Here is a 27,991-nt window from a genome sequence, read left to right as displayed (position 1 = left end):
TACGCAGGCCAAGTGGGATCCGTACATGACGCTAGAGTTCTAAGGAACTCCCCTGTTCAAAATTTTCTTAATATGCCTGATTACTTCCCTAATGACTGTCATCTTATTGGAGACGCAGCATATCCAATCCACCCTCATCTAATAGTTCCATTTCGAGATAATGGTCATTTGTCCAACCGGCAAGTCAATTTTAATTATTGCCTTTCCTCCACAAGAATGACAATAGAACGTGCCATAGGACAATTGAAAATACGTTTCCGAATTCTTTTGGATTGCTTACCTTTAACATCGCTTGAAAAGGTTCCAGAATTTATAGTAGCCTGTTGTGTTTTACACAATATTTGTGTATTACAAAATGATGAAGTGTTCTTTAATGACGAAAGTAATGATGATGAACCTGAACCGTACATACAAAATAACAATAGTAATAATAATAGCAACTTAGGAATTGCGAAAAGATTCAGAATTATGGATTTGTTGCCAATGAGAGTTACATAATTTAGATTACCTTATACTTGCTCAAATTATATTACTAGTTTATTTATAATAAATTTTATTTTTAATAGTTAAACTAGTCTATAATTTATTTCACATGTTTCTTTATCTCAATGAAAATAAAACAATTATCTTTGGTAATATTTTAACGCCATTTTTACATTAATTATTAAATAAAACGTTTGTAATTTTAAACAAGTTTCACTTATAACTTAAATAAACTCAAAACTTATTTTCACCCATTGCATAATACATCTCACTAATAAACTACATTCCTAGGCATAAATTGTAAAAAACAAAATTATAATCACAGATATAAGTATAAGTATCACAAATGCTTACTGCTTATTTAAAAATTGCTGTAATATAGATATTAAAGAGTTTTGCATCTGTAGTTGCTCTTTATGCTTCTTTTCTCGATCTTGTCTTCTTTCTTCATGTCTTTTTTCTTTTAGTAATTTTTCTCTTTCTTTTTCTTTTTTTTCTTCTTCCATTATTTGAACCAAATGTTCCAATGTATTTGATAGAGGTTTTTTCTTTTTCTTTATAGCTGGAACCAATAATGTCAATATACTTAAATAGATAAATGTAATAGATAATTAACTGTTTAAAATTTATATGCAAGAACTTACTTTTTGAAGATGATGCCAAACTTCCAAATTCATCTTTATCATTAGTAGGTTCAACTAAGTTGACAGGTCCCTCGCTTGAAGCGACTGCAACAGGTTTAGTGGCTGCCTTTGTCCCAAATATGGAATCCATGACCTGATAGAAATTGTTATAATTACTTCTTAAAATTATTTTCTTTTATGTACAGTATGAAAAAGACATAACCTAATATACTTATATACATATACAAGAAAAATACTTACAGGATAAAATGTCCATGATGTATTTCCATTACCACTTTTCTTGTTAGAATCTACAATATTTTTGTATGTACGCTTCAGGCCAGCTAGTTTTGATGAACATTGTGAACCAGTTACGCAATATTTTTTATCTATTTCTCTTATTTGACCTGCTATTTCGGCCCAAATTTTGTTATTTCGCTTGAAACCATGTTCAAATTCTTCTCTCTCTCTATACAGCTCTAATAATAATAATACCGCTTTATCTGGCCATATAAAGGCTTTTATTTTATCTGAAAAAAATGTTAAAAATCCAAATTCAAATCTTATAAAATATAATTTTAAAGTTCCATGTTTAAAATTTTTATATATATGTATATGTCAAAAATTATTTATTGTAACTTACCAACATTGTTCTTGTTGATATCATTATCTACATTCTCTTTATTAATTAAATAATCTAAAATAGGTGCATCATCGTATATGTCCTCCTCTTCGTCATGCATATTATACATTTCCATTTGTAATATAGGATATAATAAGTACAATAATATCACAATTTTTAAACAATTAAACGTAATAAATAATCAATTTAGTAAATGGCCGTGTTCTATTATTAACCGCTATCAAAAAAAGTGAAAAAATGTATCAGCAATAACAGAACGCATTCCGCATTAACTACCTGAGATCGAAGTTAAAGTAATTGCTGCGTTGAATGACAGCAGAAGTAGAGAAAAGGTTAATAGAATTCTGAAGAAAACAAAATGCTTGAGTTGCTTTTCAATTGCAGAAGACATGTCTTTTTCTGACGCAACTATACTTAAATCCAGTTTTAGCTATTGAAGCGATCAAAGAGAGCCAAGGAAATTAAAATGTTAATATAATCTAGGGAAATCTAAGCGCTGTTAAAGCGCTTTCAAAGCGCGCTTCAGTTGAATCGAAACGATTTCTTAATCGCTTTCAGCGCTGTAAGCAGGACTTGGAACGCACCCTAATATATATAATTTTTGATATATTACGTTCTGCATTTAAGATGGCTACTAACGTATTTCCGCTGGCAGTATACTTTGTGCAGTCTGCATTCCTTATATCAAAATTCACTTACTATAGAGCGTAGTACTATTCAAGATGGCGGACTTGGCAACCTTGGTAGTTGGTACACCTATATTTTACGTGACATACATTGTCGAGTTTTAGTACTCGCAGTTAATAAACGAATGCAGCCTAAATCTGCCATTGAAAGACGTAATTGACACAATTTCTTTATGTCGAATAAATTTTTTCACGTTTGTCAATAAATTTGTATTTGGACAATTTCATTGCCACAAAACACTAAGTAGACAAAATAGCTGTGATTCATTTAAAGTATAATAAATCAGGTATCGTTAATAACAATTTTTTACTTTTTAGAATTTAATCCATTTTTTCTAATGTTAAAAAATGTTAGTATCAGCTGTCACATTGATATAGCTACCGAAGAATATAAGATATAACTTGTTTGTAAATAGATAATTATTAGTTCTTGTTTCTTTAATATTAGGTATTTATTTCGTTTTTACCCCTTTATACCAATTTTATGTCTTTAATTATTGTCCACTTATTAATATTTATGCTTGTTTCTTAATTATTATTTTTAAAAGTATATTGAAATGTTAATAGTAATTGTATCACTATTAATATTTGAATTAAAATTTTGTTAAAAATACAAACATAAAGACACATAAAAGTTTTGTGTGTGTATTGAAACAAAATAAAAAATTATATTTAAATAATGAATGTAATTTATTTACATGGGGATTCTTTTTATAGATCAAATTCAACCTTGATTTCTTGAGTCCACCATAACAGCTTACTATCTCCTGCACTTTAATACAGATCATGCTACAAAAGAGAGAACTGCTATAGGTTTTTATACTTAAATTCTCAGATAACAATGTCAGGCAGGTATGTAATTAAAATTTAGCTTTATACTATAACACTATATTTTGTGAATAAAATAAGTCTCCATTAAAATTGAGTAATATTGTAATTATACTTTTTTAGTAAAGTTTATATATATGGTTTATTAGAAAATAATTTATATTAGGTATTGATATTATAAATAATATCATCATTGGTTATTTGCTGCTTTATTGCATTTTATCACAATAGACAATGCTATTTAATTTAATTCTAGCCATTTTACATCACTTTGTTAAAAAGTTAGAGCTGTAATAATAATAACAAAACTCTAATGTATAAAAGGTTAATTTAAATTAAGATAATTAAAAATAATATTTTTCAAACATTGACTAATATTTATTGTGTATTGCTGCAAATACAAATCTATATTAATAACGAATGCACCATTCATGTTTATTGAAAAGTGACAAAATGGACAATGAGGAAATGGAAAATAAACAAAAAGTGAATCTTAATGATGCAGGCCCTTCAGTCAATTATCTCTTAAGTAATAGTGAACCTGAGGATGATACAAATCAGTGAGTATTACTGTGGCTGCTTCTTCTTTTATTATTTAACTAAATTTTGTTCTTTCTGTACATAGATTAGCTACTTCCAATTTTGTTCTTGGTGATATCATTGGAGCATCACCACCAAAATTTGTATCTCTTGAAGAAATCATTAAAGCTGCAACTGGAATGAAAAATATGGCTCTGGCACATGAAATTGCAGTAGACAAAAATTTTCAACTCCAGAAATTAGAGCCAAATGATGGTACTTTTCACAGAAGAGTAAAAGAAATTATGCACAAAGCATTTTGGGATCTACTGGCAGAGCAAATAAATGAAGACCCTCCAAACTATACACAAGCTCTCATCTTATTGAAGGAAATTAAGGATGTAATAAACTTTTTAGGTTGATTCAAGGATTTAATTGCTTGGTCTACTAATTATTCAAATATTTTTTTAGTCTTTGGATGAACTGGTATTACCACATCATAGAAAAATTAAGGAAAATATAAAAGAAGTACTTGATGTTGAGTTAATACAGCAACAAGCAGAAAAAGGTGTTTTGGATTTCCATCACTATGCAAATTATGTTATCTCTATAATGAGCAAAGTTTGTGCGCCAGTTAGAGATGAGAAAATGAAAGAACTTATGCAAAAAACTGATGTGATAGAGATATTTAAGGGAATAATGGATATTCTTCAGCTTATGAAATTAGATTTAGCTAATTTTACTATAACCATGATGAGACCTAATATTATTGCTTCGAGCATAGAATATGAAAAAGCAAAATTTGCTGAATTCATAAATGTTAATCAAAATGGCCTTAGACTCACAAAGAAGTGGCTTTTAAGGAATCTAGACCTTAACAAAGTTCCAGGATCAGCAGATGATAAGAATTTCATTAAACAAATCACACATAATCTATTATCAGAGGCTTATCTTGATTTATTAGAATGGGATTTTAGTCCTAAAGCAGAGGTTTTATTAATTGATTAAAATCTCCTCATTCTTAGTTAAATGCAATAATAATAATGTATCACTTTTTTATTTATAGACTTTAATGCTGGATCAAGGAAGACTAATAGAACTAAGAGATAAAACTAGTAGATTAAGTATCATTGGAACCATTATTTTGCTAGTTAACAACACTATTGGTGCAGCCATTTATAGTGTTTCGAGTTTTAAATTAAATATTAAAGAGCATTTAAACATTTTATTAGAATCTGTTCACTCTAATAAGTAAGCATCCAACTTAGATTATTTAAAACATGTTTTAATAATTTGATATTTTAGAGACCTTGAAGAAGCAGTTCCAAATATTATTTTGCAAGTAAAACAAGAAGTTAACGTAGCTCTTAAGAGTATTGAAATTGGTAGTTTAACTCCTGCGCAAGAGACCTTACTAGAAGGTCAGATAAAAGATGTAACAAATCCTGAACATAAAATTAGACATCTTGTCAGTGAGTGAAATTTATCAATTTAATAAAATCCTTTCAAATACTCATTAAAAACTTATTTGCATAAATGTTTCAGGTTTAAGAATTAGACAATTTCTACAAAAAATTATATTATTGCAATCCACTGCACCACAGCAAGTACCTCCTGGACTTTCTTCTCTGCAGGAAGAGTTAGCTTCAATAGCTGCTAGATTCTTGATACTTGTTGCCCACAACCGAAGTGTATTTGGTGAATATTATCAAGATATAGTCGCTAGTGCACTTAAAGAACGTTATTCGTTACAAGATAATAATGTAGATAATACTGAAAATATTTAAAATGCTTTAAGCAATTATTTCAGGTGCATTAAACTTAAAACTCTAAACAGGTGATATTTATTAGAAAGCTTTCCTAATTTTCTCAGCATTTATAGACCTAATGAAATAAAAAAATTTTCTTTTGTGTACATAAAACATTTAAAAGTAACAATTTAATGAATATTACTATAATAATCATTAAAAAATTACGTTATACAGCATAGGAAACTAACTCGCAAATAGAAAAGGTTATAGGGCAAATTAGATTTTCGTAGATTTATTTCTAACTTAAATTAAATTTTGTAAGTAAAGAGAATAATAAAAAAATTGCAGATACTAAATATAAATATTTACTGGTTTCAATTGCATAGTACACACAATTAAAAAAAGTTTACTTTCATGGAATGTAAAATCTGCTACTAAACATTAATATACATTTAGAGTATTATGTAATTGTATAAATAACAGTAAGAAACAAAAATACTTCAATCAGTCTTTGTTCACTTATTTTTATGAATGTAATTATCAAATAATAAAATATGATTCTTTTTCATGAAACTCTTAAAGCCTGAAAAAATTAGTTTTTATTTTAAATGTATATATACGTTAAGGCCCTATGGGCTATAGATTTACATACTAGTACCTATAAATAAATGTTGCAACTCTCCGTTTAGGGGAAAAAGTTTTTCCAAAGCCCTTATAAGTTGGTCAAAATTGGCATTTTTTGTATAAGTGTGTATCATAGTTGAAAATAATTTAAAATCTTCTTGAGATAGAAATTTTTTTACCTATAAAATATATAATTCTTAGAAATTATATTAAACCATAAAAGCAAAATAATTCTTTTTTAAAACTTACATCTTTTAAATATGATTTGCCTAAAGATTTTGTATTGATTGCTTTAAATTCTTTATCTTCAGACTGTTCATCACTTAATTGCAACATATTGACCTGTTGAATGGCCGATGTTGAAGGCTGGGAAGAATTGAAATTGCATTCCACAGGAAGCATCTTCATTTTTCTTTTCTTTAATAGAGGCTCAAAAGTATCTTTCATTGATTCCTTATTTTTAGAAGTTTCGCTTGATTTACAAGAATTAAAATTGATCACAGACCTTGATTCAGATTCAAACAGTTTTGAAATATTTTTTATATCTAGTTCTTTTTTTGGCGTTAATTCATTGTTTTTATTATAATATTGATCTGGTGAAAATATATCTTCTTCTAACGAATTTTCAGTTACCTTAGATGATAAAACTTTTTTCTTTTTTGTTGAGCCAGTGTTAAAATTGGATGTAGCAAGAGACAATGAATAGTCAGTATTTCTAACATGTTTACTACCTTTTGGTTGAGGTAACTAAAAACAAATTAATCTACAAATAAAAGCTTAAGGGGCAAAAATGTACAGAACCATATAAAATGTATAAAAAAGTAACCTTTGAATATCCTAAAAAACTAAGTATTTTACAAGAAATGTGTTAAGATATTTTTAATATTTTCAAAAATGTTACTAAATAAGGAAATTGATTTACCTCGGCTAGAGTGGTGAAGAACATAAAAATTACCATAAATTTTGTAAAACAAACCCTGCATCTAATATTACATTTGTTGAAGTTACATCCGTCCAAGAGTTTCTAAAGACTATTAATTTAGGATGTAACTAAAACATTTACGAAAAAATTAGCTTTAAAATATAGCATGCAAGCATGCATCATACACTGAAATAATGTATGACCGCTTCACTCATAACATTTGAAGGTACTCCCATATATTTATTATACTAAATATAAATATCTCAGAACAGTTTAGATTCTATGAAATAATGATAATTATAGTGTTTATAATCTTTTGGAAGCATATTCTAAAATAAGTATAAAAATTACAGGTCTTAATTTAAAAACCTTATGAGTACCTTAATATTTCATTCAACAAACCCTTTAAGATAAAATTCAGATTACCAGCTGATAGATCTCGAAATGTACTAAAAATATATTCTTAACACATTTTGTGTAAAATAGGATTTTTTAGATATTCAAAGTCCAATCTTTTTCACACATCTTGTCTTACACTTACAGTATATTCTGTATATCTGAAAAATTCTCGTAATTCTTTAGTAATCATTCCAAAGTTAGTAAATTTTTTTATATGAGGCCTAAGCCAAGCTGATAATTCTTTTTGAAAGCTGCCAGTTTCAAATCTGCAATCACATAAAATTATGGCTCCATAATCATTTATATGCCTTATTATTCTACCGATCGCTTGATTAACTGCTCTTGAGGCTTCAAGCTGATACCATTGCTGTCCTGTTAAACCCTGAAGATAATTAAATTTTAATTAAATTTTAAAACAAACTTCATATTTTGGTAATTGGAACAATGCTTACATTTTTATCCTTTTTCCTCATTTCCTCCAAATATTTTTGCTTCAAAATAACTCGTGGATTCTTTAAAGGTGGAAATGGAAGCCCAGTAATTAATACAGCTCTACCATTCATATCAGCAAAATCCAATCCTTCACTAACTTTCCCTCTACATACAGCCATAAAAATTGCTCCCTTAGAATTTGGATTGTGTATTTTCCGATAGTATTCATTCATAATGTTTTGAAATCCATCCTTAGATTGAGGCTCGACATATATTGGCTATTAGAAAGAGAAAAATTACTAGAGGAATCACTTTTTATTTTTGATAAGAAACCTTTAGTTACAAAACTAGATTAGGAAGGCTCAGCATGTATATGGTATTTAAAGTTTGAAATTCACTATAACTTAAGTTTTTCTAAAATACCTCAGATGCTGGCATAATTAGAGCATTTTCATATATCCTTATTTTTCTTGAAATTTAGTATACAAATTAAAGGATTTTAAAATTGATGCTTTATATCAAAAGGTATGTGAAATTGAGAAAGCTGAATTAAGCCAACTAATGTACTGTAAAATCGTAAGTTGAATAAGGTACTGCAGCTAAGGTTTGAGAATACCTTCCTACTATTTATTTGAGTCCATAAACCTAGATTCTGCCATTCTTCTTTACATTTGTTCATAATTGGATACGATGGAAAAAATATCAATAAACCATGAGGAATCAATACACTAAAATTATAAATTGTTCTGCCAAGAGAAGCTATGTATCTTGGATCATTTCTGTAATATATATTTAATTACTTTATAACATATTATTAAAATTTAAAATTCAATAAAAATAACTTATGATAATACCTAGTGTTGAAAGATGAATTAAGTAGAAAACCATCTGGACCATTACTGAGTACTCCAACACAGATTTGCTTACCAGTAACAATATGAGGATTTTCTAATTGCACATCTATAGGTATTTCAAGTTCTGAAATAAATGGTTTTAAAGGTGATAGTGTCCCACTTGTTAAAATCACAGACCTGACACCTTGGTCCACTAATTGCTGCATCCTATAATAAAACAATATTAATATAATAAACAGTTGAATAAAGATTTGTAAACTAATTCCTACCCAAAGCCAGGGCTGAAGCACCAATAACTAATAAGTTTTCCATTAGTTTTATTAATTTTTCTCTGTTTTTCCCAAATGTCCTTCTTACCAGTTCTCTTATACTCTTCAAATTGAATATGCACTTTATAACATTCTTTAATTTTATCTTTATAGCGCAATGCTGATGCACCATAGCTAAACACACTTTTCAGTAAATCAACAAATTTTTGTAATGCATTTCCCTTATTAGCAAATGGAGAGTTATTAGTTGTAGAGAGATAAAGAATTATTTTATCCAACTTTTCAGCTACAAATTGTTCTTTACCAACAGTTAATTCAGCTTTTTCTAATAATTCAAAAATATATGCACCAGGAAATGTTTCTCCCTGATCAGAATTTTTAATTACAATTGCATCAATAGTTTTCTCCAATTCAAGAAACATAACTTTTAAAATACATAAATCTTCAGATGTGAAATCTTTTTGTAAGTTTTGATTTTCTGAAAGAAAATCATTTTGCTCTTCAGAATTATTGACCATACCCTTCATCACTGAAGTTATTTCATCAATACAATTTGCTACATCTGTGCTACTAATCTGAAATAAAAGAAAACAATTGTTTGATGATAGTTTAATTTCAACTAACTTCCTGAAAGTAATTTTTCTGTTTATTACTTGTAACGAAGCAGCTTCTTCACATATTTTTTCTATATTGTGTGCCTCATCTAAAAGAATTATATTGCTTTGCAAGTCTATTCCTTGTGATTTTCTTGTTTTTGGATCTAATAAATAATTATACGGCATAAATGTAATATCTGCATTTTGTCTTAATTCTCTAGAAAGAAAATAAGGACAACATTTTAGTTTCTGCCCTACTTTTACTAAATCTTCTATATCTAAAACTTCCTCTTTAAATAGAGGGTCATCTTTCCTAAAAAATAAGTAAATTGTTTTTATTTATACAAGTATAAAAAATAATATAATTTTTTGTTTTATAATAACCTGCTTTCAACATTATTGTAATAATTGCATGTTCTTCCTTTTACTTTAACATGACATAGGTGTACTTTGTTATAACTACTTATCTCCTTTGAAACCTCTGGGTGAATACACAATTGATCTCTTGACCCCAAAATAGCTGTTGTAACATGTTTGTACGATGTTCTTTTTAATTCTTGCATAGCTTGAGAAAGCTGAGAATGAGTTCGTGAAGCATAAATAATTTTTGGCATTATCCAGCCAAAATTTGGAGAAAGTTCAGGAGCACCAGCAGCCTTATCAAGAGTTCTGCTTAATTGCTTAAAAAAATGACCACCAAAATTTTCTCTTTCAGTGGCACCTGTTATTGATTGTGCTTGCATCTGTGCTTTTTTAGTAATTAGCCAGCTCAACGAGGAACAAAGTAAGCATAGTGTTTTTCCAGTACCTATAAATAAACTTTTTTTAAAATATTATATTCTACTAAACCATTTTTAATCAATCTCAATACCTGTTGGTGATTCTAAAACTCCATGTTTATTATTTTGTAAACATTCTATTACTTTTGCCATGTACTCCTCTTGTACAGGATATGGTTCAAATGGAAAATTAACAATAACTCCATTGATTTCTCTATTTGGCATGTTTTATGAATAATGTATAAAACTATGCCCTAACAGCAGTTTTAAAAGGTTACTTTCCACTGCTTTCCACTTCTTGACGATACCAATGCTGGGATTCTGGGTGTATTCCGAACCAAGCTGCTCGGCTAATGATTTGTTTTTGAAGGTTGGTAATGGTAAGCCAAGCCGAAAGGTGTTCCGAACCTAACTGGACAAAATACACTTAAGCTAATATAACTTTACAAAGGAGTCTGGTAGTAAACAAATAATATAAAATAATAAAATATTTTACTTTAAAAAATCTTTTTTTCAGATATATTATAAAAATGAACAGAGGAGCTAAAGTTGTACTGCTTGACACTATTTTATCAAGCTCTGATGATAGTGACAGCGACATGGAAGAAATTGAATTTATTTTCAAAAACGTAAATTATCCTAAAGAAAGTAGACCAAGAGTAATTAATCTCATGGAGAATGTAATTTATGCTTACCATGATGAAGAGTTTAAGAGACATTTCCGGTAATTTATAGATATATGAAAGATATTTTGCTATTAATAACTTAAACATTCCTATAATTACAGAATGCACCGGTCTACTTTTTATTTCTTATTGGATATTTTAAAGCCACATTTAAAAAATATAAATAATGATGGACCAGTTATTTCAGCAGAGAAACAACTCTACATAACTTTTGATTCATACAGATGAGTATTTACACTAAATAATTAATGTGTTAATAATTTATATATAAATCTACTTATTTATTGTTATTTACGTCCGTAGTAACCAAATTTAACATTGACTATGTTTCCATTAGGGTTTAAACTGGGTTAGAGTTGGGATAGAGTTGGGCTACGGTTAGCGTAACTCCAATGGAAACGCTTAAGGTTTATGACGAGTTACCCAAACTAAATCCTCTTTTACAGTGCTACCAACATTGCATTGTCGAATTTACATATTGAGGTAGAATGTAAAAATGGTCACAAGGGGATATTATTTAACTTTATTCATCACTCTTTAAGTAAAGTTCATTAAAATTATTGTTGAAAAAGGAGATTTGAGGATTTTAACTGAGTATTTATTTCATTAAAATTAGGAAGAGAAAAAAAATGGAAGAAAAAGAAAATGTAGGGAAAAGGAAAATTTGGAGTTATAAAGAAATTGAATATTTCATTAACGTGATTAAAGAAATAAATGTCATCCGCTTAATGGATGGCAAAAGATTTAGGACTGCAGATATTTTTAAAAAAGTGGAAGAAAAATTTAATAGTAGTGGCATATATAATAGAAGTTTTCAGCAACTTTTAGATAAATTTAAAACTATGAAAAGTAAGTAAATACATTTTATTAATTATATTTCTAATTAAAGTGGGCATGATTATTTTATAGAGCAGTATATGGTAAGCAGATTTAACTGTTCAAAGAGCGGGACAGGAGCTGCAGAAAAATCAGGCTGCTTATTTTATGAAGAGCTTCATGAGTTATTTGGTCATAGACCAACAGCAAATCATTGCGGAATTGATTCAACTCTATCGCCAACTAATTCATCAGAATCCACAAGTGAAACTTCAGAAATACAGGTTGCAGGTACGGCTATATTATTTTATTTAGAGTCCAGTTGAAAATCCGCAAAGAATGTGTAATAACTTTTGTAAACTATTAATTTTAACAAATAAGTTTAAATAGTTTTAATACTTATTTACATATTATAGATAGTTTTAAATATCAACAATTCTAATATTTGAGAATAAAAACTTATTTAAATCAGTTTAATAATATTTTGCTTAAAGTAATAATTGAAACCATAATTAATTTGATCTGCCTTAATTCACTTTTATATTATTTTTGTCTTATTAAATAAAATGAATAATTGAATAGTACATATGTATCTTTCAGATGAAATCTTTGTTAGTAATGCAACCTGCACAAACAAGAGAAAAATGTGTAGCTTTTCCACATTATTAAGCGAATCTAATGATGAAGAAGCAGTAGATGATCCTCGACCAATTACTGTAGATGACTCTTTTCAAGACTGTGATAGTAAAAGAAAGAAGCAGGTCGATAAAAACCGTAATTTAAAAAAACGTGAGAATCCTAAATCAGGATTAAGAAATGTAATGAGCGATTTTGCTGAAAAAATTATACAGTCACAAGATAAATGCATCGAGAAGTTAATTTTAGAACAACGCGAAATGGATAAAAATATAATGACTGAATTTAATAATATTTGCAGTCAACAGACTAATATTTTGTTAAATGGCCTGCAAAAGCTAAATAATTTTTCACCACTGCATGTAAATTCAGTAAATCATTCTGCAATCATGAATGAAAATTCAGGTATATAAATGTTAAATTGTAATGGTGTAGAAGAAAATACTGATTTTACATACCTTAATTAGGTTTGAAAATGTGTTACCTACAAGAAAGTGAAATAATTTAAATTGTTTTTCTACTTATTATTAATTATTCTCTTGTGTTTGTTTGAATTACGTTATCATTACAGTTTATATTTGAATCCACATATACTCATAAAAAATGATTGTTGTGAAAATTACGTTATTTTAAGAAAACAGATGTATGAAAGTTTATTTTATGTTAAATAACATATAGATATATATGGCTGTATTATTATAAGACTTTTATTATTTTTATAACTTTAATAAATTAAACATTTGTATTTAAAACAATAAAATTTCTTATACTTTAAGTCTCTTAATAGGCAATATAAAAGTAAAATGACATATGCGACGATTACTATGAATCCCTAAATTCTATCTTGAGGCCTTTTTTCATTATTAGAATGTATTTTTTTTAAACATATTACAGCTTAAAAATTGGTATTTAAAGATGAGCCATCCTGTATTAACATTTTTATTTATCTGAACGATCGTCTTAATGGAAATTGTGTTAAATAATTTTTTAACACTTCTCTAATTTCTGTAGCATTTACATTATCTTCATTAAGTGATCTGTGGTCATTTGGTTGTGGAAAAATGAATTCTACATTATTAAATTCATTCATCCAAGAATATCTAAATTCTTCTTTATGAGATTCAACAATGTTATGAAGAATGCAACAAGTTTATACCACATCTGGCACAAATGTATAATGGAGTTCAACTTTTTTCATTATGCGACGCCAACGTGCTTTCAATCTGCCAAATGCAATTTCTATGTCTACACGTGCACTGTTTAGATGCACGTTAAATGATTCTTCTTCTGGCGTTAAGTGATGATTTTTTGTGTATCCTTTTATTAACCATTGCAATAAAGGATAAGCTGGATCTCCTATAATCATGTATGGTATTGTACAACCATTTAAAGTTATGCAATTCTGCAAAAAATATATGAAATTAAAATTTGAAATTATGAATACTTTTACAGGACTAAAAATCTATTGGCATACAAAAAATACATAACATACCTGTGGTATTACATCCTTGTTAAATTTAAATAAATTAGATTCCTTAAAAACCGCTGCATCATGGGATGATCCTGGTGCTTGACAATTTATATTTCTAAATCTAAAAAGAAATTTAATAACTAAAGTAACGTTTTCCAATACAAATAAACTTTTTGTTTACATAAATGTAGATCAAACATGTCTGTACTTCGTACTTAAAAATATATTATTTTTATTAAACTTATACCTTTGTGTGTGATCAACAACCGCTTGCAGAATTATTGAAGGCCAACCTTTCCGGTTAATACAATCTCTATATCCTTCACTGGGTGGTGTCAGTGGAATATGGGTCCCATCTATAGCTCCTATCAGTTGGGGAATGTAAGATCGTTCTTTGTATACTTCAGCAATCATTGCGCATTCAGCTTCAGTATACATTTTTATCCAAATTGGTCCTAGTACTTTATTAATGGCATTAACAACAAAGTGGAGACATGGCCACACAGATGTTTTAGAAACACCAAATAAGTTGCCTACAACTCTCATTTCGCAACAACTTGCCAAGTAGAACACTGTAATCGCAACAGCCTTTTCCACAGATATAGGTTCTCGTTTAGTTAATGCTGCATTTTGCAGACTGTTTTTAAGAGTATTCACTATGTAATAAAAAACAATTTTCTTCATTCTAAATGATTCAACCCAATCTTCATCTGTAAACTCATTTAATATTATGTCTTCCCAAAAATGTGAGCTTCGAATCTTGCTCCATATTCGTGGAGATCTTCTTAAATTGGTAATAGCAATTAATTGCCCAAACATGTAAGAATTTGGATTTATTAATTTTAGGATGCTGTTGAGCATAATTTTTTTTCCACGTTGGTGCCGTTTTTTAAACAGAACAAAAAGTCTATTAATGTTATAAAAATGATTTGAAACCATGGCTAATGCTAAGGCATCCATCATATACACTAGTATACAATAAATTGTTAGAATCAATTTCGCATTGATTTGCTGTTGGTCTGTGACCAAATAATTCATGAAGCTCTTGATTTTTCTGCAGCTCTTGCCCCGCCCTTAGAACTATTAAAACTGCTTGCCTAATACTGGTCTATAATATAATTAAACTCACTTTAATTAAAAATATATTTCATAAAATATTTTAATTGCTGCAAAACGTAAAAGAAAAAATATTTACTTACTTTTCATAGCTTTAAATTTATCTAAAAGCTGCTGAAAACTTCTTTTATAGGTGCTACAGCAATTAAATTTTTCTTTCACTTTTCTAAAAATATCTGCAGTCCAAAATTTTTGTCTAATGAAGTTAAATAATATCCCCTTATGACCTTTGTTCATTCTACCTCAATATGTAAATTCGACAATGCAATGTTGGTAGCACTGTAAAAGAGGATTGGTAGTGGGTCAATTGTCCTACTTTTCTCTAGTGACAAGATGGCGTCGACGGTAACACTTTCCATGAGGTGAACACAATCTATGTTGTCAAATGAATTGCAGAAAATATAGGGCTTAAAGATCAGTCATGTGTTTCCGGTGGGTACAGTGTAGCGAAAAGAATATCATGAACTGTCAAAATTCGAAGATTTTGAAGACGATAATAATATTTATAAATATTTATGGAATGTTCATTTATTCAAATTAAGAGGAGAATTATAGGAAAAACACAATTTCAGATGAGTAACTCAATTCACATAAAAATAAAATAAAAGTTTACTCTAAATAAAGAATGTTTACTTTGCCTTAATTTTACTTTTTAAAGATAAAGCGCATGGAATAATTGGTTTTTATTCACATATTATGGGTCTGACTCTTTTATTGAGATTATATAAAGAAGCACTTTAGCTTATCGTACAAGGATAAAAGGACAGGTAACCTTGTTTTCAATTATAGTCATACAGTATAAATACCTTCACTTCTAAATAATTTACAGCGGATATAGAAGATAATTGTTGTTGCTCCTGTTCCCCCCAGCAGAGCATCAGTATATACAGAGCGGCTAAGCACAAATCATTAACTGATGTACCATAGTTTGCTTAATGGGATAATCCACCAACATTTTATAGAGCCATGATCGAAGTTGAAAAATATACAAAGTTAAAACTTTAAAAAAAGAATACATATGTTGAGCAATTATTCAGATGGCTTAACATTAGTGGTATGAAAATGGATACATTCATAAATTAGCTTTTTATAAAAATGTTAACTTTAAGATATAATTTTGAGACACATTACTCTAACAATGTCAGTAGGGAAGTGCTATTCAGTGGTCTAGGGATACATTATACATATGATAACTAAATATTTTGTTGATGTAGGGTGAAATATGAGAGTTTTCATACGTATTTCAAAAGTGTTGCAGAGGTTTTCTCTCTACTATAAATTTTATTTATTTTTTATAGAATTGAGGATGGAATTGCTGTAAATATATTGTCTATCATATTTTATGGAGCAAAGCTGTACGCAGCAAACCTATGTTAAAGTTATGGTATAATTGGAGAATACAGATTCTACAACAAAGGACATAGTAGTGGAGAAACTGCGTGAATTTATTCCTATTTGCTATAATCAATTAATTATTCCCTTCGCAGTACCCAGTATTTGAGTAGCGGTAAGTTATTGTAGTTAGAAAAGTATTATTCTTATTATTTCTTTTTTAATTCTCTTATTTTAGATACTATGAGCGCACAAGGTTAAAGCTGATAAGTTTGAAAATATTAAACGTGATTCACAAAAGATACCGGTATGTAATGATTCTATACAGAAATGAAACCTCCATTTTTGTCAATACTTCTTTTTTTATAGGTTTATATCTTAAATCTAGTTTGTGTAAACTATTCAATATATTGATACAGCTCATCAAGAAATAAGGTATTAAAATGAAAGGGAAGAATCAAAAAGATGTAAGGATAAGAAACAACAAAATTTATTTTATATCTTATACCTTAGAAGAGATATATATAAAAAAGAAAATAGTTAGAAATGAACACTGACAAAAGGGAGATTATAATATTTTTAAGGAAAAATGTATCTGGAGTTGAAGAGAAAAAGAGATCGACAGATTAAAGGAAAATATTAAAAAATGTAATAGGAAGAAATGAGAAGAGCAAATAAGAGATAGCTAGATACAGGGAGGGGGAGGGGGATATTATATAGAGCTTTATAGTTTACATGTTGCAACACGAAGAAGTACAAGAATGATGGAATGGAATAGAAAAGGATGGATCAGAAGGGAAGAAGGATTAGATGTAGATTGACGAAGCAACGGGTGGAATATGAAATTAAGGATACATTACTGTATTGAAAATAGAACGAAATAAATAGAATGACAAACGGTTGTAAGGTGTAGGCTACATAGTGAACGAAATATAAGAAAGTTGATGCTGTGTGCAGGGAAAGCAGGAATGAAAATTGAGAGAGCTCTTGGCAAAAATGTTGTTAGAAGGGAGGATTAGACTTAAAAATAAAAGTGAGGAAACTATTAAGAGAAGAGGAAAGAATTGATGGATAGAAAAATCATACATGTAATTAGTATAGTAGATACAATAATATAGAAAGAAACAGTTGTAGATGCAAGTATGAATGGAAAATATTGAATAAAAGATTATGTATAAGCGTAATGAAACAATTGGAAAATAAATACATCAGTAGATTGTATGTACATAAAGTATTAATTTATTTTTTTAGAAGGAGAATCTTTATAACTCTTTGCAGGAGCTAGTAGAATTTATATAAATGCAATTGAAACTTATGTTACAATGGAGTAAATCAAAGTTAAAAATAACTATATTGAATAGCCTGACGAAAAACTTCTTTACTATATTTATAAATGGAATTATTTTCATGCTAATTAAAATTTTATTTCAGATTGAATGAATCCTTGATTAAAATATCTCTAATTTTTTTCATTAAAAGTTTGTTCTGATATACTGATGTAGATAAAAACTCGTCAATTTGTCTAATTTTTGACTCATCGCTCATTGTTTGTAATCTATTTAATTTTTCCCAGCTTTCCTTTAACCATAAATCAAAATTTGTTGTACACTTCCGTCTGTTGGTGGTAGTAATAACCAAACCATTATTTAGTTGGCTTATTTGTATAACCGTTTTGATGATCAAGTCTTTTAATTTCACTGCAGATTTAAAAATATTTTAACTTTGTGTTTAATAATAGATGAAAAGATTACTTACATATAAATTTATAAAGTGTTGGCCTATGTCTCATCATCTCGTTTAAAGACTTATGATAGCGTTCTTGATTGTTGTTCGTTCGCCGTTCACATTGAAAAACGCTAAGTACATTGGCATCGACTTTTTTCATCCAGAAATCCTCAATATATCTTATTAGCTTTATAAATTGAACGATTTCTTTTAAATCATTACTGGCGTTAATGTTATTTTTTATGATTTCAAATCCAGTTTTAATGTAGGATGAAGGCAGCAGTGGTAAATTAAACAATTTCCTTAATAGAAAAATTCCCTTTATGTGAACTTTTACTGATTTCCCTTTTAAAATACTGTAGATTTTTAATTTCTTTGCGTATTTCCTAACATTCTGAAAGCAAAAATATTAGTTCCGGTTGCTTAGGTTTAACACATAAAAGTTATACTTACATACACATAATGAAAATAACATCCCATTAATGTACAGTGTGGAAAAACAGTTTTTATTGCATTTTGGAGTGCAAATTCGTAATCAGAAATTATCTTGGAAACGTTTAAATCTTTAAGAACAGAATCCTTTAAATACCTAAATAACCGAATATATTCGATTTCAGTTCTTCCGCTCATTAAAACCCATATACACGGTAGAAACTTAAATATTTAAAATTCATTAATTAATTGAATTGAATTATAAAGTTGAAAAAGGGTCGGTATTGCATACAAAAATATAACATTACTTTATTATTTATTCTACCCATAATTGTCACCAATTGAGAAATTCCAATTAATTTGGGCATTGAATAAAATGTTCCATCAATGCTATATTCATCACTTTTCACAAACATTCTTATCAATTTAACGTCATATAAAATTACTTGACAAGATGCGTCTAATTGTACAACATCAATTGCGATGTAGTGATTTTCTTTATCAATATTAAATTGTAAGGCTTGCATCCATATTTCATTCATCTGAATGAGACCTATATCACTCAGTTTCTTTGGATTAAAAGGACAAGTTTGATGTCTTTTCCGTTTTAGAGTACTTCTTAAATATTTCAAACTTAGAAATTTGGATGCTTCGATATGTCTATATTTCAATTAATTGAGGAAAAAATGAACCATTGAAAAAAAATTTGAATGTACGTAGTGTTACAATTATATTTTATAGTTTATATTGTCAGCTTACTCTTTAGATTTATAGTCATAAGCCTCTTTAAGCGAAATAGGGACAGTTTTCACGCAATGGTATAGATCCTCACGAAACGAGGCGCTTTTTAAAAACTTTCTATCTTTATCGTGATTATGATTTTTAATGGGATAAAATTGATTTCGTACTAATTTCCCGCTTCCGCGGCATTCACGCAATTTGCATTTCAGGTAACTACCAAAAGAAAAATTATATTAAATATTTGCTTTCATTATTCTTAAAAACATAAGTATATACTTACGTTACTTCATTTCCAGCTTTGTCTATTTTCTTCACGTTTTTGTAATAACAAAAACCATCGTCATATATAATTTTTGTCGTTTTATAATGGTTCATTTTGGTAAAGATGAGAAATTGCGCTGATTATTCTAATAAGTTGACACATATTATGACAATTTCCAATGCGCTTATAAACAAATGATATGTGCGAAACTTGCAATTGTCATAATATGTGTCAACTTATTAGAATAATCAGCGCAATTTCTCATCTTTACCAAAATGAACCATTATAAAACGACAAAAATTATATATGACGATGGTTTTTGTTATTACAAAAACGTGAAGAAAATAGACAAAGCTGGAAATGAAGTAACGTAAGTATATACTTATGTTTTTAAGAATAATGAAAGCAAATATTTAATATAATTTTTCTTTTGGTAGTTACCTGAAATGCAAATTGCGTGAATGCCGCGGAAGCGGGAAATTAGTACGAAATCAATTTTATCCCATTAAAAATCATAATCACGATAAAGATAGAAAGTTTTTAAAAAGCGCCTCGTTTCGTGAGGATCTATACCATTGCGTGAAAACTGTCCCTATTTCGCTTAAAGAGGCTTATGACTATAAATCTAAAGAGTAAGCTGACAATATAAACTATAAAATATAATTGTAACACTACGTACATTCAAATTTTTTTTCAATGGTTCATTTTTTCCTCAATTAATTGAAATATAGACATATCGAAGCATCCAAATTTCTAAGTTTGAAATATTTAAGAAGTACTCTAAAACGGAAAAGACATCAAACTTGTCCTTTTAATCCAAAGAAACTGAGTGATATAGGTCTCATTCAGATGAATGAAATATGGATGCAAGCCTTACAATTTAATATTGATAAAGAAAATCACTACATCGCAATTGATGTTGTACAATTAGACGCATCTTGTCAAGTAATTTTATATGACGTTAAATTGATAAGAATGTTTGTGAAAAGTGATGAATATAGCATTGATGGAACATTTTATTCAATGCCCAAATTAATTGGAATTTCTCAATTGGTGACAATTATGGGTAGAATAAATAATAAAGTAATGTTATATTTTTGTATGCAATACCGACCCTTTTTCAACTTTATAATTCAATTCAATTAATTAATGAATTTTAAATATTTAAGTTTCTACCGTGTATATGGGTTTTAATGAGCGGAAGAACTGAAATCGAATATATTCGGTTATTTAGGTATTTAAAGGATTCTGTTCTTAAAGATTTAAACGTTTCCAAGATAATTTCTGATTACGAATTTGCACTCCAAAATGCAATAAAAACTGTTTTTCCACACTGTACATTAATGGGATGTTATTTTCATTATGTGTATGTAAGTATAACTTTTATGTGTTAAACCTAAGCAACCGGAACTAATATTTTTGCTTTCAGAATGTTAGGAAATACGCAAAGAAATTAAAAATCTACAGTATTTTAAAAGGGAAATCAGTAAAAGTTCACATAAAGGGAATTTTTCTATTAAGGAAATTGTTTAATTTACCACTGCTGCCTTCATCCTACATTAAAACTGGATTTGAAATCATAAAAAATAACATTAACGCCAGTAATGATTTAAAAGAAATCGTTCAATTTATAAAGCTAATAAGATATATTGAGGATTTCTGGATGAAAAAAGTCGATGCCAATGTACTTAGCGTTTTTCAATGTGAACGGCGAACGAACAACAATCAAGAACGCTATCATAAGTCTTTAAACGAGATGATGAGACATAGGCCAACACTTTATAAATTTATATGTAAGTAATCTTTTCATCTATTATTAAACACAAAGTTAAAATATTTTTAAATCTGCAGTGAAATTAAAAGACTTGATCATCAAAACGGTTATACAAATAAGCCAACTAAATAATGGTTTGGTTATTACTACCACCAACAGACGGAAGTGTACAACAAATTTTGATTTATGGTTAAAGGAAAGCTGGGAAAAATTAAATAGATTACAAACAATGAGCGATGAGTCAAAAATTAGACAAATTGACGAGTTTTTATCTACATCAGTATATCAGAACAAACTTTTAATGAAAAAAATTAGAGATATTTTAATCAAGGATTCATTCAATCTGAAATAAAATTTTAATTAGCATGAAAATAATTCCATTTATAAATATAGTAAAGAAGTTTTTCGTCAGGCTATTCAATATAGTTATTTTTAACTTTGATTTACTCCATTGTAACATAAGTTTCAATTGCATTTATATAAATTCTACTAGCTCCTGCAAAGAGTTATAAAGATTCTCCTTCTAAAAAAATAAATTAATACTTTATGTACATACAATCTACTGATGTATTTATTTTCCAATTGTTTCATTACGCTTATACATAATCTTTTATTCAATATTTTCCATTCATACTTGCATCTACAACTGTTTCTTTCTATATTATTGTATCTACTATACTAATTACATGTATGATTTTTCTATCCATCAATTCTTTCCTCTTCTCTTAATAGTTTCCTCACTTTTATTTTTAAGTCTAATCCTCCCTTCTAACAACATTTTTGCCAAGAGCTCTCTCAATTTTCATTCCTGCTTTCCCTGCACACAGCATCAACTTTCTTATATTTCGTTCACTATGTAGCCTACACCTTACAACCGTTTGTCATTCTATTTATTTCGTTCTATTTTCAATACAGTAATGTATCCTTAATTTCATATTCCACCCGTTGCTTCGTCAATCTACATCTAATCCTTCTTCCCTTCTGATCCATCCTTTTCTATTCCATTCCATCATTCTTGTACTTCTTCGTGTTGCAACATGTAAACTATAAAGCTCTATATAATATCCCCCTCCCCCTCCCTGTATCTAGCTATCTCTTATTTGCTCTTCTCATTTCTTCCTATTACATTTTTTAATATTTTCCTTTAATCTGTCGATCTCTTTTTCTCTTCAACTCCAGATACATTTTTCCTTAAAAATATTATAATCTCCCTTTTGTCAGTGTTCATTTCTAACTATTTTCTTTTTTATATATATCTCTTCTAAGGTATAAGATATAAAATAAATTTTGTTGTTTCTTATCCTTACATCTTTTTGATTCTTCCCTTTCATTTTAATACCTTATTTCTTGATGAGCTGTATCAATATATTGAATAGTTTACACAAACTAGATTTAAGATATAAACCTATAAAAAAAGAAGTATTGACAAAAATGGAGGTTTCATTTCTGTATAGAATCATTACATACCGGTATCTTTTGTGAATCACGTTTAATATTTTCAAACTTATCAGCTTTAACCTTGTGCGCTCATAGTATCTAAAATAAGAGAATTAAAAAAGAAATAATAAGAATAATACTTTTCTAACTACAATAACTTACCGCTACTCAAATACTGGGTACTGCGAAGGGAATAATTAATTGATTATAGCAAATAGGAATAAATTCACGCAGTTTCTCCACTACTATGTCCTTTGTTGTAGAATCTGTATTCTCCAATTATACCATAACTTTAACATAGGTTTGCTGCGTACAGCTTTGCTCCATAAAATATGATAGACAATATATTTACAGCAATTCCATCCTCAATTCTATAAAAAATAAATAAAATTTATAGTAGAGAGAAAACCTCTGCAACACTTTTGAAATACGTATGAAAACTCTCATATTTCACCCTACATCAACAAAATATTTAGTTATCATATGTATAATGTATCCCTAGACCACTGAATAGCACTTCCCTACTGACATTGTTAGAGTAATGTGTCTCAAAATTATATCTTAAAGTTAACATTTTTATAAAAAGCTAATTTATGAATGTATCCATTTTCATACCACTAATGTTAAGCCATCTGAATAATTGCTCAACATATGTATTCTTTTTTTAAAGTTTTAACTTTGTATATTTTTCAACTTCGATCATGGCTCTATAAAATGTTGGTGGATTATCCCATTAAGCAAACTATGGTACATCAGTTAATGATTTGTGCTTAGCCGCTCTGTATATACTGATGCTCTGCTGGGGGGAACAGGAGCAACAACAATTATCTTCTATATCCGCTGTAAATTATTTAGAAGTGAAGGTATTTATACTGTATGACTATAATTGAAAACAAGGTTACCTGTCCTTTTATCCTTGTACGATAAGCTAAAGTGCTTCTTTATATAATCTCAATAAAAGAGTCAGACCCATAATATGTGAATAAAAACCAATTATTCCATGCGCTTTATCTTTAAAAAGTAAAATTAAGGCAAAGTAAACATTCTTTATTTAGAGTAAACTTTTATTTTATTTTTATGTGAATTGAGTTACTCATCTGAAATTGTGTTTTTCCTATAATTCTCCTCTTAATTTGAATAAATGAACATTCCATAAATATTTATAAATATTATTATCGTCTTCAAAATCTTCGAATTTTGACAGTTCATGATATTCTTTTCGCTACACTGTACCCACCGGAAACACATGACTGATCTTTAAGCCCTATATTTTCTGCAATTCATTTGACAACATAGATTGTGTTCACCTCATGGAAAGTGTTACCGTCGACGCCATCTTGTCACTAGAGAAAAGTAGGACAATTGACCCACTACCAGAGGATTTAGTTTGGGTAACTCGTCATAAACCTTAAGCGTTTCCATTGGAGTTACGCTAACCGTAGCCCAACTCTATCCCAACCCGAACCCAGTTTAAACCCTAATGGAAACATAGTCATTGGTAATGCAACAGCTTGGCGAGCTGTGAAAAGAGTGGTCAGAGCCTTATGTCAGCTACGAAACTTTTTTATTCGTTGGCCAACATTAGAAGAAGTAGAGGCTACTTCTAATGCTATAGCAGTAAAATATGGATTTCCAGGAGTAATTGGAATTGTCGATGGAACGCATGTGAGAATCGCAGCTCCAAAAGAAAATTCAAATGCTTATGTCAACAGAAAAGGCTTTCACTCTATACAACTACAAGTAAGACATATTTGAAAGTAACATATTGTAATTTTATTATATTTGTTGAAATTATTTTCTCCAAAGGTAATTTGTAATGAAAAAATGGAGTTTATTCATTGTTATGCTGGTATGCCTGGCTCAGTCCATGACATGAGAAGTTTTAAATATTCTGGAGTCCAACAAAGATGCATGGATAATTATTTTGGTAATAAACACCTGATTGGGGACTCAGCTTATACAATCCAAAAATGTGTAATGGTCCCATACAAGGATAATGGCCACTTGTCTCCTCAAGAAACACATTTTAATCATGTGTTATCTCGAAGTAGAATAATTGTAGAACGAGCAATAGGTCTTTTAAAAGGACGATGGAGGTTTCTTCTGGATAAACTACCAATGAGGAGGACAGACCTAATACCTTTTTACATTATTGCTTGCACTGTGCTTCATAATGTATGTCTATTAAGAGGCGATGAAATAAGCTATCCAATTCTGGTTATGGATGATGTTGAAGATCAAGGACCATTAGAAATTACAAGAGAGCAAAAAGAAGAAGGTGTTTGTAAGCGTGATGAAATTAAAAGTAATTTGTATTCTTTGAGAAATGTATAATTTGTTTTAGAACAACTTTATAATATTTGAAAATAGAATATTAATGTTTAAACATAATAGTAAAATTGTATTTTGTATCCTGGTCCACTTAAAATTACCTATAATTTATCTTTAATATCTTTTAGTATATTTAATTTTTCTTGCTTGTAATTTTTATCTATTTCAAGTTTCTTTTTTTTAAGCTCTACGATTTCACTTAATAGATCATTCACTGAGATTCGCTTACAACCTGAAAATTTATCAACAACTTTAATTGCATTTGAAATTCTTCAGAGAAAGTATTAAGCGCTCAGCAAAATAATATAATCATTAATTACCTTTGTTGAATCTATTATCTTCCAAATGTTGACTAAGAGGAATACTTGTTCCAGCAGTCGAAACAGGATTGATGTATGGCATTTTACCGAATATTTTATCTAATATCTGTAAAAAAGAATACATTTAATACTAAAATGTCAATACACACCTTATCTTACTTTTTATAGAACTTACGTCAAAATTTTCCATTGTTTTACGTGAATTTCCACTTTGTCGGTTATGGTCAACAATATTTTTATACATTTTTTTTAAGTTTTCAATTTTAGCACAGCACTGCGATGGTGTAAAAAAATATTTATATGCTTTCATCTGTGCTGCAACACTTTTCCATGCATTAGAATAAGTAAGTTTTTTAGTTTGTATCTTTTCGTTAATTTCTGAGAATATGTGCAATAATAATTTTGTCTCATTTAGTGACCAATGATGTCTAACATTCCTATCTAAGCATGAACAAATACATGGAATCAGCCTAGCGTTAATTAAAGAACATATATATATATAAATATATATATTTTTTAATGTTTAAACCTGAACTAATATTACTGCAACTGGGTTCCGGATCATCCACATTCTCCTCCTCATTTTCTTGGTTAGATATATCAGTGGATATGCAAAACATTTGTTGTCTATTTATCTCCTCTTGTAGCTCTGTGCTTTGAACCTCCTCTGTATTTGATTTTTCAGATGTACTTGCTAAATCTATAAATATGAAATACGATAAACAAAAATAAACTTATATACTTCCATATATTTGTAAACATTGTTAAATAAAAAATTGGCACATACTCTCCTCTTGACTTTTGGAAATTGCCATTTTCTTGTGCTTTTGTAAAAATTGTTTGGCATATGATGGATCTAAACCAAGAGTATTTTAAAAACAAAATAAAATTATTAAATGACATACAAATTTTACATAAAAATTAATATAGGCATTTACCATTACAAATTAAAGAATAAATTTCTTCGGTTACTAAAAAATCATATACAACGTTATTATTTTCTTCCATAAGCTGTATAAACACTTTTCCAGAACTTCCAGACATATTTAACATACAAATTTAACTTAAAGCATAATCATTTTGCCGGGTCAGGCAAGGTTCGGAACACCTTTCGGCTTGGCTTACCATTACCAACCTTCAAAAACAAATCATTAGCCGAGCAGCTTGGTTCGGAATACACCCTCTGTGGACGTTTACGTTCACTGGATGTTTACGTTTAGTAATCGGATTGTGATTATTTCGGATTGGACAGCAGTGATGCCACTGCCACACGCGAAAGAGAAAAATCCCTAGGATGATCCTGCGTGTCTTTGGCGGACAGGTGTAACGTCCTGATTCGCGGGGCTGAATTTACTGTACAAAACCCCGTGCTGTTCGCAGAATTACCGTTTCGGGCACTATACGTTAGACTAGTTTGCCCGGGACCGGTCGCGATTCGAAACGTTGGGTAGATGGAAAGTTCAGAGATATATACCTTGTACGTTGAGAAAAGGCTTCCTCGTTGATGATGGTGATGGAAGGATGAGAGAAATATTGACACTAAGCCCACTTTTCGAGATTATCAAATAATATAATTATAATAGAGATAGGATTACAATTAGGTAAAATAATGAAGTAAGTATTAATTATAATACTGGATACAAGTAGTACAAAAGAAATTAGTACAAATCGATTTTGGAGAAAACAGTGCGACTTGGTTTAAAGAAGTAATTAGAATGAATGAATTATCTAAACTTAATTGCTATGTTTCCTTAACCTAGCGCTGGGCTCTCTGACCCTTGGAGTGGGGGGTGCGCGCTGAACTAAGGCGCATGACTTAGTTCCCCCCACTATTTCGTTGAGATCGGTTGGTTGCCATAGTATATGCTCCCAGAGGAAGAGAGAGACGTTACCGACGTTACACCTCCCCCCCTGGGATAATAAGAGAATTAGAAGAATTCTCTTATGAAAATGGGGTCAGGGGGCCCATTGCTCGCCCCGAAGGCTTTTACTTATCATTAACTACGGAATTACAGCTAGTTTCCGGGTTTACTATCCCGGCCTTCTCTTCCGCTTCTATACGCCTAGTTCGCTTCTCCAGAATGTATTTAACACAGCGGGGACATTCGTCCCTAGGATTGTCTATATATGTTTCGCATATGTTACACACTTTATGGAAACTGTACATGGGGTCCTGTGCCATGCAATTGTTACACCAATTGTCTATTATGAAGCACATGAGGCAACTCGAACATCGGGGATAGATGGAATATATCTCCTTTTTGCATTCGAAGCACCTTATCTTCTCCGAAGGAGTGGACCTCGAGATCTGGATGTGTTCCCGCACATGGTACAGTTGGGTGCAGAAATCTTGCGTCAGGCGAGGGGTACTAGGGAACTGAGGAGAGAGGGGTTATCAAGGGAATTATTGTCGGCACCGTAGAATTCTAGTGTTGTCCTTCTCTTTCACAGTTGCGCCATGTTGATAAATTTTAGTATCTGTCAAATTAACTGGATTAACCTCA

The 27,991-nt window shown here is 29.5% G+C and overlaps 5 protein-coding genes and 2 long non-coding RNA genes across 8 annotated transcripts; 4 read left to right on the top strand and 3 right to left on the bottom strand.

Moving 5' to 3' along the window:
• Nucleotides 1–2,537: 2,537 nt before the first annotated feature.
• On the top strand, nucleotides 2,538–5,569 carry LOC136775118 (T-complex protein 11-like protein 1). 2 transcript variants are annotated; one of them, XM_066729614.1, is made up of 8 exons: nucleotides 2,538–2,722; nucleotides 3,153–3,287; nucleotides 3,710–3,823; nucleotides 3,889–4,183; nucleotides 4,254–4,772; nucleotides 4,849–5,033; nucleotides 5,088–5,254; nucleotides 5,328–5,569. In XM_066729614.1, exons 2-8 carry the CDS (start codon nucleotides 3,277–3,279, stop codon nucleotides 5,567–5,569), a joined length of 1,533 nt encoding a protein of 510 aa, XP_066585711.1. In that variant the 5' UTR covers nucleotides 2,538–2,722; nucleotides 3,153–3,276. The 2 variants fall into 2 exon arrangements, with proteins under 2 accessions (XP_066585711.1, XP_066585713.1); XM_066729616.1 differs by having other exon boundaries at nucleotides 5,088–5,250; nucleotides 5,328–5,468.
• Nucleotides 5,570–5,983: 414 nt separating this feature from the next.
• Nucleotides 5,984–10,695, bottom strand: Rtel1 (Regulator of telomere elongation helicase 1). The gene is made up of 11 exons (XM_066729613.1): nucleotides 10,501–10,695; nucleotides 10,014–10,437; nucleotides 9,687–9,942; nucleotides 9,034–9,608; nucleotides 8,765–8,971; nucleotides 8,527–8,689; nucleotides 7,931–8,188; nucleotides 7,621–7,860; nucleotides 6,407–6,904; nucleotides 6,192–6,336; nucleotides 5,984–6,116 (listed from the first exon to the last, which is right to left on the bottom strand). Exons 1-11 carry the CDS (start codon nucleotides 10,631–10,633, stop codon nucleotides 6,049–6,051), a joined length of 2,967 nt encoding a protein of 988 aa, XP_066585710.1. The 5' UTR covers nucleotides 10,634–10,695; the 3' UTR covers nucleotides 5,984–6,048.
• A 243-nt stretch (nucleotides 10,696–10,938) lies between these two features.
• LOC136774857 (putative nuclease HARBI1) lies at nucleotides 10,939–25,170 on the top strand. The gene is given in 4 exon segments (XM_066729336.1): nucleotides 10,939–11,132; nucleotides 11,196–11,344; nucleotides 24,329–24,576; nucleotides 24,643–25,170. Coding segments are annotated over 4 exon segments (1,119 nt in total).
• LOC136775199 (uncharacterized) lies at nucleotides 11,819–13,664 on the top strand. The gene is made up of 4 exons (XM_066729773.1): nucleotides 11,819–11,943; nucleotides 12,004–12,201; nucleotides 12,511–12,951; nucleotides 13,558–13,664. Exons 1-4 carry the CDS (start codon nucleotides 11,823–11,825, stop codon nucleotides 13,662–13,664), a joined length of 867 nt encoding a protein of 288 aa, XP_066585870.1. The 5' UTR covers nucleotides 11,819–11,822.
• Nucleotides 15,485–18,010, top strand: LOC136774816 (uncharacterized). Its single transcript, XR_010822861.1, has 5 exons — nucleotides 15,485–15,900; nucleotides 15,963–16,187; nucleotides 16,432–16,640; nucleotides 16,704–16,772; nucleotides 16,835–18,010. It is a non-coding gene; the product is annotated as an uncharacterized lncRNA (long non-coding RNA).
• LOC136774811 (uncharacterized) lies at nucleotides 21,629–24,294 on the bottom strand. Its single transcript, XR_010822857.1, has 5 exons — nucleotides 23,739–24,294; nucleotides 23,452–23,676; nucleotides 22,999–23,207; nucleotides 22,867–22,935; nucleotides 21,629–22,804 (listed from the first exon to the last, which is right to left on the bottom strand). It is a non-coding gene; the product is annotated as an uncharacterized lncRNA (long non-coding RNA).
• Nucleotides 25,171–25,268: 98 nt separating the features above from the next.
• On the bottom strand, nucleotides 25,269–26,531 carry LOC136774855 (uncharacterized). The gene is made up of 6 exons (XM_066729335.1): nucleotides 26,426–26,531; nucleotides 26,275–26,343; nucleotides 26,017–26,187; nucleotides 25,663–25,928; nucleotides 25,488–25,593; nucleotides 25,269–25,399 (listed from the first exon to the last, which is right to left on the bottom strand). The coding sequence occupies exons 1-6, from the start codon at nucleotides 26,529–26,531 to the stop codon at nucleotides 25,269–25,271; spliced, it is 849 nt and encodes a 282-aa protein (XP_066585432.1).
• Nucleotides 26,532–27,991: the final 1,460 nt, after the last annotated feature.

This window comes from Prorops nasuta, unplaced genomic scaffold, assembly GCF_024137725.1.
Source record: "Prorops nasuta isolate Cenicafe-Biocafe unplaced genomic scaffold, Cenicafe_Pnas_1.2 PNAS00007, whole genome shotgun sequence".
In the NCBI taxonomy this organism is placed as follows: domain Eukaryota; kingdom Metazoa; phylum Arthropoda; class Insecta; order Hymenoptera; family Bethylidae; genus Prorops; species Prorops nasuta.
Note: the sequence above shows the minus strand (reverse complement) of the source record. Positions and strands in the feature narration are given on the sequence as shown.

Bases quoted from the DNA above. Each gene is read 5' to 3' on its own strand.
- LOC136775118 (XM_066729614.1), top strand. The intron at 4,184-4,253 runs GTAATAAACTTT...ATATTTTTTTAG, and splicing joins TATTGAAGGAAATTAAGGAT to TCTTTGGATGAACTGGTATT. The intron at 4,773-4,848 runs GTTTTATTAATT...TTTTATTTATAG, and splicing joins ATTTTAGTCCTAAAGCAGAG to ACTTTAATGCTGGATCAAGG.
- Rtel1 (XM_066729613.1), bottom strand. From the start codon at position 10,633: ATGCCAAATAGAGAAATCAATGGAGTTATTGTTAATTTTCCATTTGAA. The intron at 10,438-10,500 runs GTATTGAGATTG...GTTTATTTATAG, and splicing joins AGTTTTAGAATCACCAACAG to GTACTGGAAAAACACTATGC. The intron at 9,943-10,013 runs GTTATTATAAAA...CTTATTTTTTAG, and splicing joins TACAATAATGTTGAAAGCAG to GAAAGATGACCCTCTATTTA.
- LOC136775199 (XM_066729773.1), top strand. From the start codon at position 11,823: ATGGATGGCAAAAGATTTAGGACTGCAGATATTTTTAAAAAAGTGGAA. The intron at 12,202-12,510 runs GTACGGCTATAT...TGTATCTTTCAG, and splicing joins TTCAGAAATACAGGTTGCAG to ATGAAATCTTTGTTAGTAAT. The intron at 12,952-13,557 runs GTATATAAATGT...TAATTTCTGTAG, and splicing joins AATCATGAATGAAAATTCAG to CATTTACATTATCTTCATTA.
- LOC136774855 (XM_066729335.1), bottom strand. From the start codon at position 26,531: ATGTCTGGAAGTTCTGGAAAAGTGTTTATACAGCTTATGGAAGAAAAT. The intron at 26,344-26,425 runs GTAAATGCCTAT...CTCTTGGTTTAG, and splicing joins TTATTCTTTAATTTGTAATG to ATCCATCATATGCCAAACAA. The intron at 25,594-25,662 runs GTAAGTTCTATA...TCTTTTTTACAG, and splicing joins AAACAATGGAAAATTTTGAC to ATATTAGATAAAATATTCGG.